This window comes from Parambassis ranga, chromosome 12 (assembly GCF_900634625.1).
Source record: "Parambassis ranga chromosome 12, fParRan2.1, whole genome shotgun sequence".
Lineage (NCBI taxonomy): Eukaryota > Metazoa > Chordata > Actinopteri > Ambassidae > Parambassis > Parambassis ranga.
The window spans coordinates 3,232,481-3,246,955 of record NC_041032.1 but is presented as its reverse complement, the minus strand read 5'-3'; the positions used below and the strand labels follow the sequence as shown (position 1 = coordinate 3,246,955).

The following is a 14,475-nucleotide window of genomic DNA, read 5'->3' as shown; positions in this document are numbered from 1 at the left end:
AGCTGTTGTATTTCTGCTTATTTGCTTGGTGATATTCAGTGACTGATGTCACATTCTATCACAAACAGCCTATTGAAACAGATCGGTTTGATATTTAGTTTAATTATTTTAAACATTAAGAGGTCCTAAAATGTAGAAAATGTCATTTTGAATCACGTGTGTTATGCAGGACTACGGTGTTTACATGTATGTGGCATGGTCCTTTAAATTGTTGTATCCCACAACCGACCTGAAGAACAGTGGCGCCCCCTTGTGGTAAGTGCTCAAACTCACTCCTACACATACAGTATATTCATCAAGCAACAGTACTTAAATGTTGATGTTTTATTTACATGTATATACAGATGACAGTAAAGGTGCCATAACAAAAAAAACAGCATAAATAAGATTTTGTGGATTTCAAAAAAAAAAAAAAAAAAAAAAAAAAATCAACATATACATATTACACAGAATGTCACATCAGGAATTACCTTAAAAAGGCCTTAAATACATGCGGTACGTCTAAAACAGATCAAATACATTACATAACGGTGAAAAGAAACAGCAATTTTCAGGGAGGATTGTGTGCACACACAAGCCGCTGCATGTGGAAATCACATTCAGTTCTTCTACATTGCGGTGGACCCGCACCTTTCACACTGATGGGGACACTGTATGACAAACATTCCCACCAACAGGCAACAATGTGAGACACAAGAAAATAAACCTAAAACTAACTTTTCATTTTTTTTTTTGCTGGTAAGCAGCGTCTTTCTCAAAGCTGCATCTCTTTACCTATGAGAGTTGCCTTGGGCACTACTGCCTGTTTTACCAGAATTAAATTAAAAAATTGAATAGTCATGTGTGCATATGTGCATTAAAACATAACTATGGAATCAATTTTCCTTATGTCTCATGACCTACCATTGATTGCACAATGTAGAGGCACTACAATGCTTCAAGTCCACATCTGACTTGTGATTTTTGTTTTATGGGTTATTGTTATTGACTTACCCAACAGTCATAACAACCGAATTATAATTTATCCTGATTAAATTGAGCTCAGAATAAATAGAGGCAATTAACTGGTTGATGATGAAACAAAGTATGCCCTGCTATTCATTTTCTTGGAATACTGCATTATTATAACTCAAGCAGGTCAGGACATACGCTGATTTTGAAGCTGTAAGAAAATTAGATTCTTGTGTGACCTGAAACATTAAAAATGTGTGCACTTAATTTGTAAAAAGGTGGTACTAAGCCAAAAGAAAAATTACACCACTGTTATGTTTTAAATCTCTAACGGCAGATTTAAGACTGCTCCTGTGTTTTCAGTGATGCGAAACAGCCTCTTCTCAGTTGACACGGCATGCTCGTATCATCAGCAGCTGCAGCAGGATGAACAGCGGTGAGACGATGAGCCCAAACCAAAGCTCTCTAGCTTGCTCCTGCTCTGCAAGCTTCTGGCACAGCAGGACCTCGCACACCAGCTTCAGGCTGAGCACCGTCAGCACCCAGAGGAGCCGCAGCACCGCCAGCCGTTTCTCATTCTCTTGGTAAAGCCTGATGGACACAATGGCTGTGAAATACGTGCTGAGGCCGTCCGCCGCAAACAGTGGGACGAACACCATCCACCAGCTGAGCGTGGGGGTAAACATGTCAGCTCGCAGTGCCACCAACATGCTGAAGACTAGCAAAGCTAACAGGTGGAGGAAAAGTTCAAAGGTAGCAAAGCCCAGCCACTGGACCAGTTCCCTCAGGGAGAACAGCATGGTCGAGGACAGCAGGGTCTTCAACCTGGGACGGACTGACTGCGGACAGCCGAGTAGAGCACCGGGCAGCCCTGGTTAGAGGTCTGAGTCCTCCAGGGTTAGAGTGGCTGAGGCTGGATGAGCTGGGTCAATGGTAGTCCAAAGGCAGGAGTGGTTAGGTACTGCAGAGATGACCCACTGCTGACTACATCTTTAACTCCACCCTGAGGATGATAATAGAGGAGGTGGATGTAAGGCGTGCATTCTTGTGTATGACAAATAAACCCCAACGTAAAAAGAGACAACACCCTTGGCTGCATTTATCAAAACGGATGGTCTACGGTCTATATTTAGTATACACACGGCCCAAAATGACATAACTTTTAGGAAATAGCCGGTGATTTCACCTTTCTTCCTTCTTCACGCTGTCAGTTTATTATTCAGTCTGACAGCTTCAGTTCTAAACGCCTTATATTTGTAGATTTGTTTGAACATGACACACACTCATACACGTCATGTCATGTCAAGCTACAATCACGTCGATGATACAGAAGATAGCCGATCCTTATACTACAATGTCCTGTATGTTAACCAAAGAGTCAGAGATAATACAGAGCCACTAACAACGAACATTATCAATGTGTTAAAATATACAACATATACTTTAATGTCACAACACCTGTATTTACCTTAGAAACAGCCGGGCGCCTTCTTCTCCATCTAACTGCAAGCAAATGTATAAGAAGACAACAATGCTAAGAAGATGCTAGTTTTGTAGCTTCTGCTATTTTCTCGCCTTCTCGTAGAAACATCGCGAGAAGACAGCAATGCGGAGTACGGTGGCCGAAAAGACCATTGTTTTGATTTAGTTAGATGTTGTGAAAATTTTGTTTTCTACGTGTGTTCTCACTGTTGCACCCGTAAACAACAGAGGATGCAGTATAATTTTTTCCAGTTACATGAAGTGGATTATGACAATATTTTAGGTTTAGTGTTACGCCTGTTTGTGGGTGGCGCTAGTAGAGCGTCATTATCAAAACCACCGAAGAAGAAACAGTAGCTTGAAGAAGTGTGTGGAGAAGTCACGTCCTCACGGGCAAGTGTGCTGGTTTATGTAGTATTTATGCACTTTTATGCACATTTTTGCATTGTAGCCTTACTAATGTCTTACGTTAGTTTCTGCTCCTGTCTATATTCTATTTTTAATACACAGTACAAGATATGTATTAGGTCAAAGTGATAAAATAGCATAGTGTAATAGCAATGTATGGCAATTGTAATGGTCAGTTTAATTAGCAATTAATTAATTTTGATTTAAAGCTAATTGACAGCTGTCTTAAAGACAAGCTGTCCTAAAGCCACAGTTCGGCGTTTGCTCTTGTTTTATGCGGGGTCATAAGTTTGTGGAAGTGATTAAGTTTGCATGTTATTAATGCAGATTCTAAAATCAATCATAACAATCAATATAAGTGTGTGTAAAGGTTCTGATTTAATAGAATGAACCTACAGTCTGTTGGCTGCAGTGAAGCAGAGCTAAGCTGCTGTTTGGAGAAGCAATGCTACGCATGCTTGATCACGTTTAATGGTGACTGAGCTGAAAAAGTGTGAAAGCGATATTTAGTTTGACAGAATGTTTTTCTCGACTTAAGGGTAAAGATGCAGACACCGGCTGAGTCTATCATCCATAGCGGCTACTTTCACCCCACACTCCGATACTGGCAGACCTGTGCTGCAGATCTAAGACCTGACAATCTCATTTACCCAATCTTTATCACGTAAGTGATATTTCCAAGTTAAAGTACAATCGAAGGACAAATTGCTTGTTGCTAAGTTGTCATTCTTTGTCACTACAGAGACAGTGCTGATGCGGTGGAGCCCATCGGCAGTCTGCCAGGACAGGCAAGGTAAGAGTCGTGATCATAACAGTAACTCTAAATCTTTATGTTACCTGAGGATTGGAGAAAAAGAAAAAAAGAAAATACATGACACATGACTGTGTCACACTGCATTCGTGAGGGTGTGTCATCTTCAGATAAAAGCAATCATGCAGGGTGGACCCAGAGCCAAACACTGGACCTGGACTAAGATAAGAAGAGAATCCGTTAGACCCTCTGTTCATCAGAAAACAAAAACCTGTGTGCACATTTTGTGTGTCGTAACCACACGGACTGTACATGATGCCTGTTTGTGCCGGTATTAAAGTATAAACGATCTTATCCATAGATATGGGGTGAATAAGCTGGAGGAAATGCTGCGACCGCTTGTGGAGAATGGCTTGAAATGCGTGCTCATTTTTGGTGTTCCAGCAAAAATAGAAAAGGTATGTAGAACAAAAAGAGTGAGGATGGACACCAGGTTTGTGTTTTTGAAAGTAGACATCACAGCAATAGTACAGAGCATATATACAGTACAATCTCCTCAATACATTTGCTACATATTGTTATGGTATACTGTGTGTGTGTGGTGCTGTTTTTGTTAGAAGAGGTGTACAAGTATTTAACTGGCATGCACGGATTCCTGACTTCACTATGTGATCAAATACCTGTTGCCAGTTGTTAAGCAACACATTAATGCCCATAGATCAAGACTAACAGCAAACCTATCTGTTCACATGCTCTTTAGGATGACAGGGGTTCAGGTGCCGACACAGATGACACCCCCGCTGTACTGGCGGTTAAGAAAATCCGATCCCTGTTCCCGGAGCTGCTGGTGGCGTGCGACGTGTGCTTGTGTCCCTACACGTCACACGGACACTGTGGTGAGCGCCTGTTTTTGAAATGTATCTCACATAAAAATGATGTTTTTAACGTGCAGCACCATAAGTAGTGTTTGTGTTTCTTTTTTTAAAGGCATCCTGAACGATGACGGCACCCTGAACAATGACGCCAGCTGTCTGCGCTTGGCAGAAGTGGCGCTGGCTTACGCTCGGGCTGGTAAAGCTGTTTTTGTTTTTTAAAGATTAATATTTGTTTAGGGTGTGTGATGAAGGTACGTTTGAGTAATGCGTCCATAGAATGATACAGTGATTAAAGGTCATTTGAATCAAGTAAAAGGGGGATGCAGATGATGTCGTAGAGGCTTCGGCCATTTGTATTTACATTTTATTTCAATTCAAAGTGTGTGTTGTTCTGCAGGCTGTCACATCATTGCTCCTTCTGATATGATGGATGGAAGAGTCAGAGCCATAAAACAAGCACTGATATCCAATGGTTTAGGAAACAAGGTAAATCTCCTGAAAACCACATTTTGGAGAAAGGTTGTGTGTTTCTCTTGAGCTAAGTATTAATTGTCCATGGTCGCCTCCTCCAGGTCTCAGTGCTGAGCTACAGTGCGAAGTTTGCTTCTTGCTACTACGGACCCTTCAGGTAAGTAATCCCTCTGAGACGAGGTGGTAACAGCCACTTGAAGTAAGGCTGACACTCTGAAACTGCTGTGTTTGGATACAGAGATGCTGCCCAGTCCAAGCCTGCGTTCGGAGACAGGCGCTGCTATCAGCTGCCTCCTGGAGCGAGAGGGCTCGCCATTCGAGCTGTGGTACGTTGATTATTTTTCCGCAGGTATGTTTGGATTACAGGTGTGAAGTAGTTGTTGTTAGAGATTTTGTTGTTGCTGTGTGCTGCAGGACAGAGATGTGAGGGAAGGAGCGGACATGCTGATGGTGAAGCCGGGGCTGCCGTATCTGGACATCGTGAGAGAAGTTAAAGACAAGGTGCGCAGCTGAGTTAGAGCGTATGATGGCAAAGTGTTATATTGCAAAACATTTAAACACATATTGTGTCTCTCTTCAGTTCCCCTCTCATCCTTTGGCGGTGTACAATGTGTCAGGGGAGTTTGCCATGATGTGGCACGGCGCGCAGGCTGGAGCTTTTGACTTGAGGGCCGCTGTGATGGAGGCTATGACCGCCTTCCGCCGGGCAGGTATGACCCAAAAAAAGTACTTTTCACATTTTAATGTATCAATATGGATAAGATCTAACTGACACAATGTGTCATACGGGGTGAGTTTTTGGCCTGAGGTAGAATGATCTCCCTCTACAACTACATGCTTCATGCAGCAGTTGTAGAGCATACAGATCATTTTTTTGTAGAAGTTGGCATTTTGGACTACAGAAAAATGATGATGTCATCATCAAACTGGTGTGTTGGGTCAAAGAGTTTGAATTACTGGGTGGCAGCCATCAGTAATTATCGACATTTCTAATGGTTTGATGTTTATTTTGCTCCAGTTGGAAGTGGTGGACCCCAAGTTTTATCCTTGCACCATTTGTGCATGTTGAGCTAATGGGGGACTTAAAATCAGCCTTAGGTGGGAACGTGAGTGTTGATAGTTGTCTCACTCTTGCATTGACAGCTGCGATAGGCTCCAGCCCACCCATGACCCTACACAAAGTTATACACTTTGTGATGAGAGCTGTGTCTCCTTCTACCTCAGGCCATCAACTTATGTTACTCTGGGTTAGTGTGATTACTTCCTGGTTACATTTAATCTTAATTTAATCTGTGATGTAGGCGCTGACATTATCATCACCTACTACGCACCTCAGCTGCTCTCATGGCTAAAGGAGTAAAGAATAAAGATCTGAGGCCAGTGGATGCAACTAACCCGACCAACAGGCAGACTTCAAGGGAACTGGGAGGATAACAATAAATATGCATTCTGTCTAACTCTAGCTATTTTTCAAATTGTTTATGTATTGGGATTAGCAGCAGCATTAATATTCAATAGTTACATTTATTCATTTTAAGGGCTAATATGGAGCTTAAGAATGTAAAAGGTGATCATTTATATTGCAGAAAATGTCGCTGTGTGTGTTTGGAACCAGCTTTAAATGAAGTCTCTCCTAAAGTGATAATAGAATGTGAGCCATGTCTGTGTGAATGAGGTAACTATGTTGACGTCTGAAAATAAGGCACTTGTAAACCAGAGGAAATAAAAGTCATTCATATCTGTCAGAGTTCATGTGTTATTTAAAGATTAGGTGTGGTAATGAGTAACAACAAGTTTATAATGATAAAATGAATGAGAATTCAGACCCCCTTACATTTTTCACCCCCTTACATTATTGCAGCCATTTGATAAAGTCTTTTAAGTTCAAGAATCTTTTTTCTCACCATCTTGAAGTCCTTCAGGTGTTTTTTTTAGTAAACTCCATGTGGACCTTCATGTGTCTTGCACTGAGAAGCTTCCATCGGGCCACTCTGCCATAAAGCCCCGACTGGTGGAGGCTGCAGTGATGGTTGACTTTCTACAACTTTCTCCCATCTCATGACTGCATCTCTGGAGCTCAGCCAGTGATCTTTGGGCTCTTCTCTGACCTCATGATCCTCATGTGCTCTAACATGCACTGTGAGCTGTAAGGTCTTATACAGACAGGTGTGTGTCTGTCCTCATCAAGTCCAATCAGCATCATCAAACACAGCTGGACTCAGATGAAGGTGTAGAACCATCTGAAGGATGATCAGAAGAAATGGACGCACCTGAGTTCAATATATGAGAGTCACAGCAAAGGCTCTGATACTTATGTCATATTTCACTTTTTCTTTTTCATACATCTGCAAAAATGTCAACAATTCTGTGTGTTTCTGTCAGTATGGGGTGCTGTGTGAACATTGATGAGGGAAAAAATGAACTTAAATGAATTTAGCAAATGGCTGCAATATAACAAAGAGTGAAACATCTAAGAGGGTCTGAATACTTTTTGTGTCCACTGTCGATAAATAAGAGGTATGGTGTAGCAGCTGCTGTGACCACAAGATGGCAGTGCTCCAAATTAAAGTGGTGGTTCTGCTTTGATTCTGTAAAAATTTCATGCTACTACATAAAGACTGTAGACATCACCTGTGCTTTGTTTAACTGTCCGCATTTATAGTTTTTTATTATATAGTTAGAAAAAACAGGGTGGCATGGTTGTTGCAGCATCTTCCTCCTTTGTAAGCGTTTTTTTTTGTCTGTACATTTCTAACACTACTCCAGAATAACTGTGTTTTGATGATGGCTAAATCACTCACAGGCAAGGTAACATGGATGTTTTCACTGTGTGTAAAGCCCTTGACTGCTGACTTTTGAGTCACTGTTGAAAGGCTGTAAAACGATGAATCATAAACGTCTAATTCAAGGTGTTGCAGAGTGGGGTGGAGATAGTGACAGCTGGATGGAGAAGATGATTCTAGCTGCTGCAAACTCAGCACAGGGAGCTAACACACACACACAAAAACAGACATTTTTACACAATTGGAGGTGCAGCAAGTGTAAAAAAAAGGAATTTCAAATTAAATCATAAACAGGATGAGGCTGAGGAAGATGGTGGTTTGACCTCTGACCTCTGAATGTGCACAGATCTATCGCTGTTAGTAAGTGACATCATCACAGTATCTTTTTTTTCACTGTGTTGATCTCTTGACCTTTCTGCTAGCCTCAGCGGCAGGTTGAACATTATGACAACCATTACATGCATTTCCACGTGTGCAGTCAAACTCATAATTAATGACACTGAATACAAATGAAAATAATATATAAACATACACAGGAAACTATACTCATAATTATAATTATTAATAATAATTATTACTCACAATTATGGATAAAAATGCAAACATTATGAATCTCACCTTAAAAAAATATATATAAATTAAATGTATTTCAAGCTGCAGGTGATTGGACAATAATTGCACAACAGTAATTATGTGCTGAGATTAGGCTGTATATACTGTAACTGACAGACAGGGGGCGCCTTACCTCTGTTTTCTTTAAAAGTTTGTTTTTTTCCTCACCATACACTGCAAAAAGTATCAAATATTTTAACATGTAACTTCGTCTGAATTTTGCTTTTAGTCTCATTTGCCGTGACGCACGAACAACTTGTTTCCATGTCAGGACTATGGGTTTTTTTTTTTAGTGAGAGGTTCCTCAAGATCTGTCTTGTTTTTGTCAGACAGCGCATTAAAACAGATAATTCCAATAAATGAGACCTCCACTGGAATCATCCCACTTCGCTGGTAAGGTCGTAATGATTTGCTTGAAGCGGATTTACTTGGATCATGATTTACAGCCCGGTGATTTATTGACACTGCAGGGAAACACTTCTTGCAGTGTGTGACGTGTGGGGGGGCCGAACAGAGGGCTGCACTGATTTAACTTACAGCCATCCTGATGTATGTTATCACTCACGGAGAGACCGTCAGCGCGAGGGCTGCTCCGCGCTGGGAAAAACTCGCTTTGGGAAGTTCATTTAACGTGGATTTTACGCAGCGGGGACGCATGGCACAGCCGGACTGGCGAGACAGGATGATACCTTTACCGACTCCGTGTGACTTTTGAGAAAGAGAGGAAAGGGAGAAGGAGACAAGAGAGCGAGGGAGACGGATACCTTGGTGTCAGGGTGCCACAGCCGAACGTGTCTCCCTCTCCAAGCGGTGCGCACTCCGTGGCCGTACTTCGCTCTCCGGTGACAAGAAATGGGATGCAGACGCGCGCTGGGATGCTGCCTGCTCGCGGCGCTGTCCGTTTGCCTCCTCCCGGGTTGCAGAGGTAACATAACCGTAGCGGTGATGCTCCCGGATAACCACCACAAGTACCCGTGGGCTCTGCCGCGCGTCTTTCCGGCCATCCTCATGGCGCACGAGGACCTGCACAGTAAACACAAGCTGCTGGTCGGCCGCTCCATTAACATCCTCAACTACAGCACAGAGGACCCCGCCGCGGGCTCCTGCGCCGAGAGCCGGGCGCAAGTCGTGGCAGTGGACGCCAAACTATACATCCGCCCGGACGCTTTTTTCGGACCCGGGTGCGTGTACCCCCTCGCTTCCGTGGGACGTTTCGCATCCCACTGGAATCTCCCTCTGATCACAGCCGGTGGACCCGCTTACGGATTCGACAAGCGGGATGAGTACCGGACCATCGTGCGCAGCGGGCCCTCCACCACAAAGCTGGGGGACTTCGCGAACGTCCTGCACACGCACTTCAACTGGACGTCCCGGGCCATGGTGATATTCTACGACCTGCGGCAGGACGATCGGCCGCACTACTTTCTCTCAGAGGGGATTTTTCTAAACCTAAAGGAGGAGATGAACATCACGGTGGAGGCCCAGCCGTACACGGACGACCCCAAAGACTTCAAGGACCTCATTAGTTTCATGAAGGAGCGCGGAAGAAGTAAGTGAGGGGGAAGATGTGGGCTTTAAAAGTTTGAAATGATAAAACATTCAGGGATGGCTCAACAACACAAAAAGTGAAATGTTTCTTTCATTAGTTGTGTGTGAAGCGTGTGATGTTATCTGGAGGTAAAACAGATCACCAGCTGGCTACTATAAAGATAATGTCATGTGTGGATGAAAGGAAGGAAATTCCCACAATGATCTGTGTCTCACAGCAGACACGCACTTTTCACATGACGTGACTAAAATAATTCCAACTTTACTTCATAATCTGAGGTTTTTTACAAATATTTAGACTTGGAGATTGCGTCTGTATCAGAATGAGGTCAGAGTGAAGTTTTTTGTTTCTTTTCTTCCAGCAGAGGTGGACTGGAATAGGTGCAGGGAAAGCCTGTTTATTCCGGAGTTATTACGCAGGAATGTTTAGGCTGTGGGCACTTTGCTGCTGCTGCTGCTGGTTTATTGCTGTGGAGGACCACCACCTGCGTTTTTTTATTTTTAAAAAAAGAGAGGTGCGGAGACATGTGTGTCCCTGCACCTAAAATAAGGTTATATGTTACTTTTATGATGTAAACATGTGAATGATCAGAGGTGTGCAGTGTATTTTGGGCATCTTAGATTTTGAGTTGTAAAATTTGGTGAAAAAAAGTCGAGTCAGCTGTGCAGTGTGTTCTTCACCTTAAACCCTATCAAAAGACAGAAATACATGAAAACAGTATCGTCCTTTAGGCTGTTAAATTTCAATCATAACTGGTTGTGAAAATGTAACAGTGCAGATGTGCTGGGAGAAAATGAAACACTTGGAAACTCAAATTGGGCAAACCTGTCAGTTTGAGTGCTGTTTTGTTTTGTTTTTGTTTGTTTTTTTAATAAATATGACTTATATTTTCATAAATATATCACTTATTACTCTACACAACATATCTATTTTTCTTATTTTCCAATCGCCTAAAATTATTTAGCCTGTGACCAATATCTGTTATAGGTCTTTGGATTTAGTTAGCCTAGCTTAGCATAAAGACTGAAAATAGAGTTTCAAAATATTTGAGTTCAAAATGTAAATTAATCATTGAATATTATATAAAACGTATTTATTTGCCCATTTTCAAATAACCTGAAAATTATTTAGGCTAACACGATTAGCATACAACTGATATCTGTTATTGGTCTTTGGAATGAGTTAGCCTAGCTTAGCATAAAGAATAAAGAATGCTACAAAAATAGCAACAATTAGCCTACATATTAGCTGTTTATCACAGGCTAACATCATGTCATTTTAAATTAGATTAGATTAGATTAGATTAGATTAGATAAGTGTTCAAAAATATAAGGCTTCTTGTTGAGATATTGCATGAATGTGTTACAAATATGTATCTCACTCCTGGGAACATTTTGAGGGGAATCATTTTTTGGAACCAGCTCAGCATCTCAGAGTAAAAACCTCCTTCCAACCAGTAAATCTTAGACCATTATGGTTTCTGGCACAGTGAAACAAACCAAGTTTTAAACTTCTTAATCTGTTGTTGCAGTAACCGAGTCAACAAATAATGGAATAAATACAGCGTAAAAAGTAATTAAAGTAAGCAAGAAAAAGAGGTAAAAGTTATAGGCTGCTAACCCCACCACCACCACCACCACCACCACCACCTCCTCCTCCTCCTCCTCCTCCTCCTCCTCCTGCAATCCTTCCACAAATGAATTATGGAGCTGTTGCAGTGATCTGGAGGTCACGGAAGCTAATGGTTTTGTCAGGGCTTGTCCTGGCTCGGCATTCAGCTCACTTTTATCACAACAGATATCCTCCGGGCTATCGGCTCTGTTTAGTCACCTGATTGCGGGCTGGGTTCAAAGAGCTGAGGTGAGAAGGGGGAAAACAAGCTTTTAATGTGAAGCCACATATGTCTGGAACTTTGACAACTGACAAAAGTTATGCTGCTGCAGAGTTAAGCACCACTCCCACTGCTACCTCTAATTCCCCAAATTCCTCATTTTTAACAGGAAAATGCAGGGATGGGAGGCAAGTAGGTTTAAACAGTTCATAGTATTTTCTGCTGTATTTCATTACTGCATTATTTATTTTTGCATATCAAACATATATATAATGATGTGTGCTTGTTGGTGGCTTTTATTCCCAGCTGAGAGAAGGGAGCCAACATCCCTCTGTGGGCGGGATTGTGTCTGAGGATGGCAGTGCATGAGCCAGAAAAATGGTGACAGAAAATTAAATGGTAACAAACTTGAATGAGATCAGTGAATCTATCCAGGCTGTGATGAACTGAGAGCAGATTTAAATTATTAAATTAATATTAAAAATTATCACATCCAATGTAGTTGAGTACCTGTTGCACCAACAAGGAGTCCTAATGGTGCGATGTGCTATATAAAGCACTGCCTAGAACTGTAAAGTAAAGCTGCAGTTCCTTGAATTGCCACTTGAGGCTTCCACCCCCAGAGAGAGTCACTTCCCACAGAGCCCCCAAATTTGGTGTGCATGCATTCTGGGGGAGTCTGGGCTGAAACACTTGGTCCCATGTCCCTGGGACAAAGTTACACATTTGGCGCAGGACAAAGGTTCCCTCATGGTATGCATATGAACCTGTTTCAGGCAATCTGGGTATGATTAATACATACATGTAGTGAAGTTTTTGGTGGGCCCATACATAGCCCAATCTTGGATGGAGACATGCATTCTATGGGGATATGAATAGAATCAACAATCAATGTACAAGTAGCCTCTGTTACTGTAGTGCAATATGTATGTTGAAGAACCATGTTGTCGTAACTTGAAATGTATATGTGTGTGTGTGTGTGTTTCTGAGTTTGGGAATCAATGTAAATAGATATGAAATAGATAGACATTTAGGGAGGCAATTCCAAATTTGTACCTACGACATACAATGTTCGCCATCTGGTGTAATTTTTGAGAACTACAAGAAAAGGATTTTCTATGGTTTGTTCTATGGGCCTAAAAGTGGTACCATTGGATTCAGCACGACCGGGCTATCAAAAAGCATGAAAACGTAATTGTTAGGGATATCAGTCATGGTCCTTAAAAAAAAATCCCCAAATTCTGTAATTTTTGTGTGTTGACCCCAAAGATGGCTCTGCTGAGACGATTTGTTTGGTCTAAGTCTTATTACTCTAGGCCTTAATATAAAAAATTAGCAAGAACCTAATTAGGGTTAAGGTTGTGGTTAGGGTTAGGCATACGGTTAAGATTAGGTGTAAGTGGTTCTCTCTAAAATTTGGAGTCTGTGATAGTTTCACGTCCTAGTCCCCTACTGTGGACAAGGGAATGAAGAAATTTGGGAGTCCTCAAGGGAATACATTTTAAAGTCAGGTTTGACGTGTGTAATGCAACAGGCAGCGCTTTGGTGAGGCTAACCCTCGTAGAAGACTGGGCCAAGTTTAAGGTTAACAGACTGATTGTTGTCATGATTGTTGGTTTCCCCAGTCTGCCAAATTAATGTTGAAGATGTGGTTTCATCTCCTAAACCTTCCTGGGTTGTCCCCGTAGGAATAGTCAGGACCAACCACTTCAGAGCGGTGCCTTCCCAACTAGCCCAATGGCAGGAAGGGCCAAGGCCAGCCATGACAGAGCACTGGTCCCCCAAGACCCCCCATGACCAACTATTGGTCAATTTCTCCAGGTGTCTCCCCCATAGAAATAGTCAGGACCAGCCACGTCAGAGCGATGCCCTCGCAACTACCCTAAGGGCAGAGGGATCAAGGCCCCCCAAACCCCCACTCTACTCTCCCCAAAAAATTTGGGGAGAGTAGAGTGGGGAGAGTAGAGCACTGTATTTTTGTGGTAACTGCACTGTGACAGCATACGCACTGTTTGTTCACACGCTGTTTATTTCACATGCACATTTTCAGTTTTGCTTGTGCATCAGTTACTGACCCTTTTTAAGAAAAGGTTTTTAACCCAAATCCATCACAGCATCACAGCCGAGTGTATTCATCTACCATCACATTGCCCAGTGACACGCTCGCCTTCATGCTTTTTTTTTTTTAAGTCCGTTAATGGCACATAAGGGGGGAAAAATCAATTTTGTGAGTGGAAGCCTCCAGAGTGAGTGCATATGTCAGTAGTTTGCAGCTAGATGAAAAGAGCATCCCTTCACAATAAAGCTCAGGTAGTGCGTCAGTATAATGACAGAATTCCTGTTTCCTGTGAAAACCCACTTGACAATAGTAGCTTATAGATGATCTGCATGTTGTTTCCTGTGCAAAGGAATGCTGCAGACGCACTGCTATAAGTCGTTTCATTTTACAACAGAGTCATAAAAGACCCTCATAGGGATTAGGAGACGAACAAACAAAAGAGCTGGAGGGTAATCTCTGCTCAAAAATCCAAACTAATCCAGGCGACAAATGCCATATTGTAATTGTTTAGCATTATCTAGGAAGCATCAAAAACAGTGTAATGTCACAGTTTTCAGACTAGGCACAATTTAATTAGGACCCACAGTCCCTTGAATAATGAGATTACGGAGTATAACTCCAGCTGCATCATTGTTTCACCAGCTTCTTTCAAGGCTTCTCTACATTTAATTATATTCGATTATCCTTTCATCGAGACACACTA

At 42.0% G+C, this 14,475-nt stretch overlaps 3 protein-coding genes across 3 annotated transcripts in view; 2 read left to right on the top strand and 1 right to left on the bottom strand.

Moving 5' to 3' along the window:
* Window positions 1-423: 423 nt before the first annotated feature.
* Window positions 424-2,647, bottom strand: tmem203 (transmembrane protein 203). The gene is made up of 2 exons (XM_028418481.1): window positions 2,420-2,647; window positions 424-1,954 (listed from the first exon to the last, which is right to left on the bottom strand). Exon 2 carries the CDS (start codon window positions 1,749-1,751, stop codon window positions 1,335-1,337), a length of 417 nt encoding a protein of 138 aa, XP_028274282.1. The 5' UTR covers window positions 1,752-1,954; window positions 2,420-2,647; the 3' UTR covers window positions 424-1,334.
* Window positions 2,648-2,675: 28 nt separating this feature from the next.
* On the top strand, window positions 2,676-6,683 carry alad (aminolevulinate dehydratase). The gene is made up of 12 exons (XM_028418480.1): window positions 2,676-2,826; window positions 3,380-3,505; window positions 3,584-3,634; window positions 3,954-4,050; window positions 4,353-4,488; window positions 4,580-4,663; window positions 4,865-4,953; window positions 5,040-5,095; window positions 5,177-5,264; window positions 5,353-5,439; window positions 5,519-5,648; window positions 6,240-6,683. The coding sequence occupies exons 2-12, from the start codon at window positions 3,387-3,389 to the stop codon at window positions 6,296-6,298; spliced, it is 996 nt and encodes a 331-aa protein (XP_028274281.1). The 5' UTR covers window positions 2,676-2,826; window positions 3,380-3,386; the 3' UTR covers window positions 6,299-6,683.
* Window positions 6,684-8,867: 2,184 nt separating this feature from the next.
* Window positions 8,868-14,475, top strand: part of npr2 (natriuretic peptide receptor 2) — a 53,659-nt gene continuing 48,051 nt past the window's right edge. The window contains exon 1 of the mRNA XM_028417751.1: window positions 8,868-9,882. Within this exon, the coding sequence (XP_028273552.1) occupies window positions 9,186-9,882 (697 nt within the window). The 5' untranslated portion in view covers window positions 8,868-9,185. The remainder of the gene's footprint in view (window positions 9,883-14,475) is intronic.

Excerpts from the sequence above, each read along its gene's own strand:
- alad (XM_028418480.1), top strand. The coding sequence starts at position 3,387 with ATGCAGACACCGGCTGAGTCTATCATCCATAGCGGCTACTTTCACCCC. Across the intron at positions 4,664-4,864 it reads GCTGGCTTACGCTCGGGCTG|GCTGTCACATCATTGCTCCT; the intron begins GTAAAGCTGTTT and ends GTTGTTCTGCAG. Across the intron at positions 5,265-5,352 it reads GGCTCGCCATTCGAGCTGTG|GACAGAGATGTGAGGGAAGG; the intron begins GTACGTTGATTA and ends TGTGTGCTGCAG.
- tmem203 (XM_028418481.1), bottom strand. The coding sequence starts at position 1,751 with ATGCTGTTCTCCCTGAGGGAACTGGTCCAGTGGCTGGGCTTTGCTACC.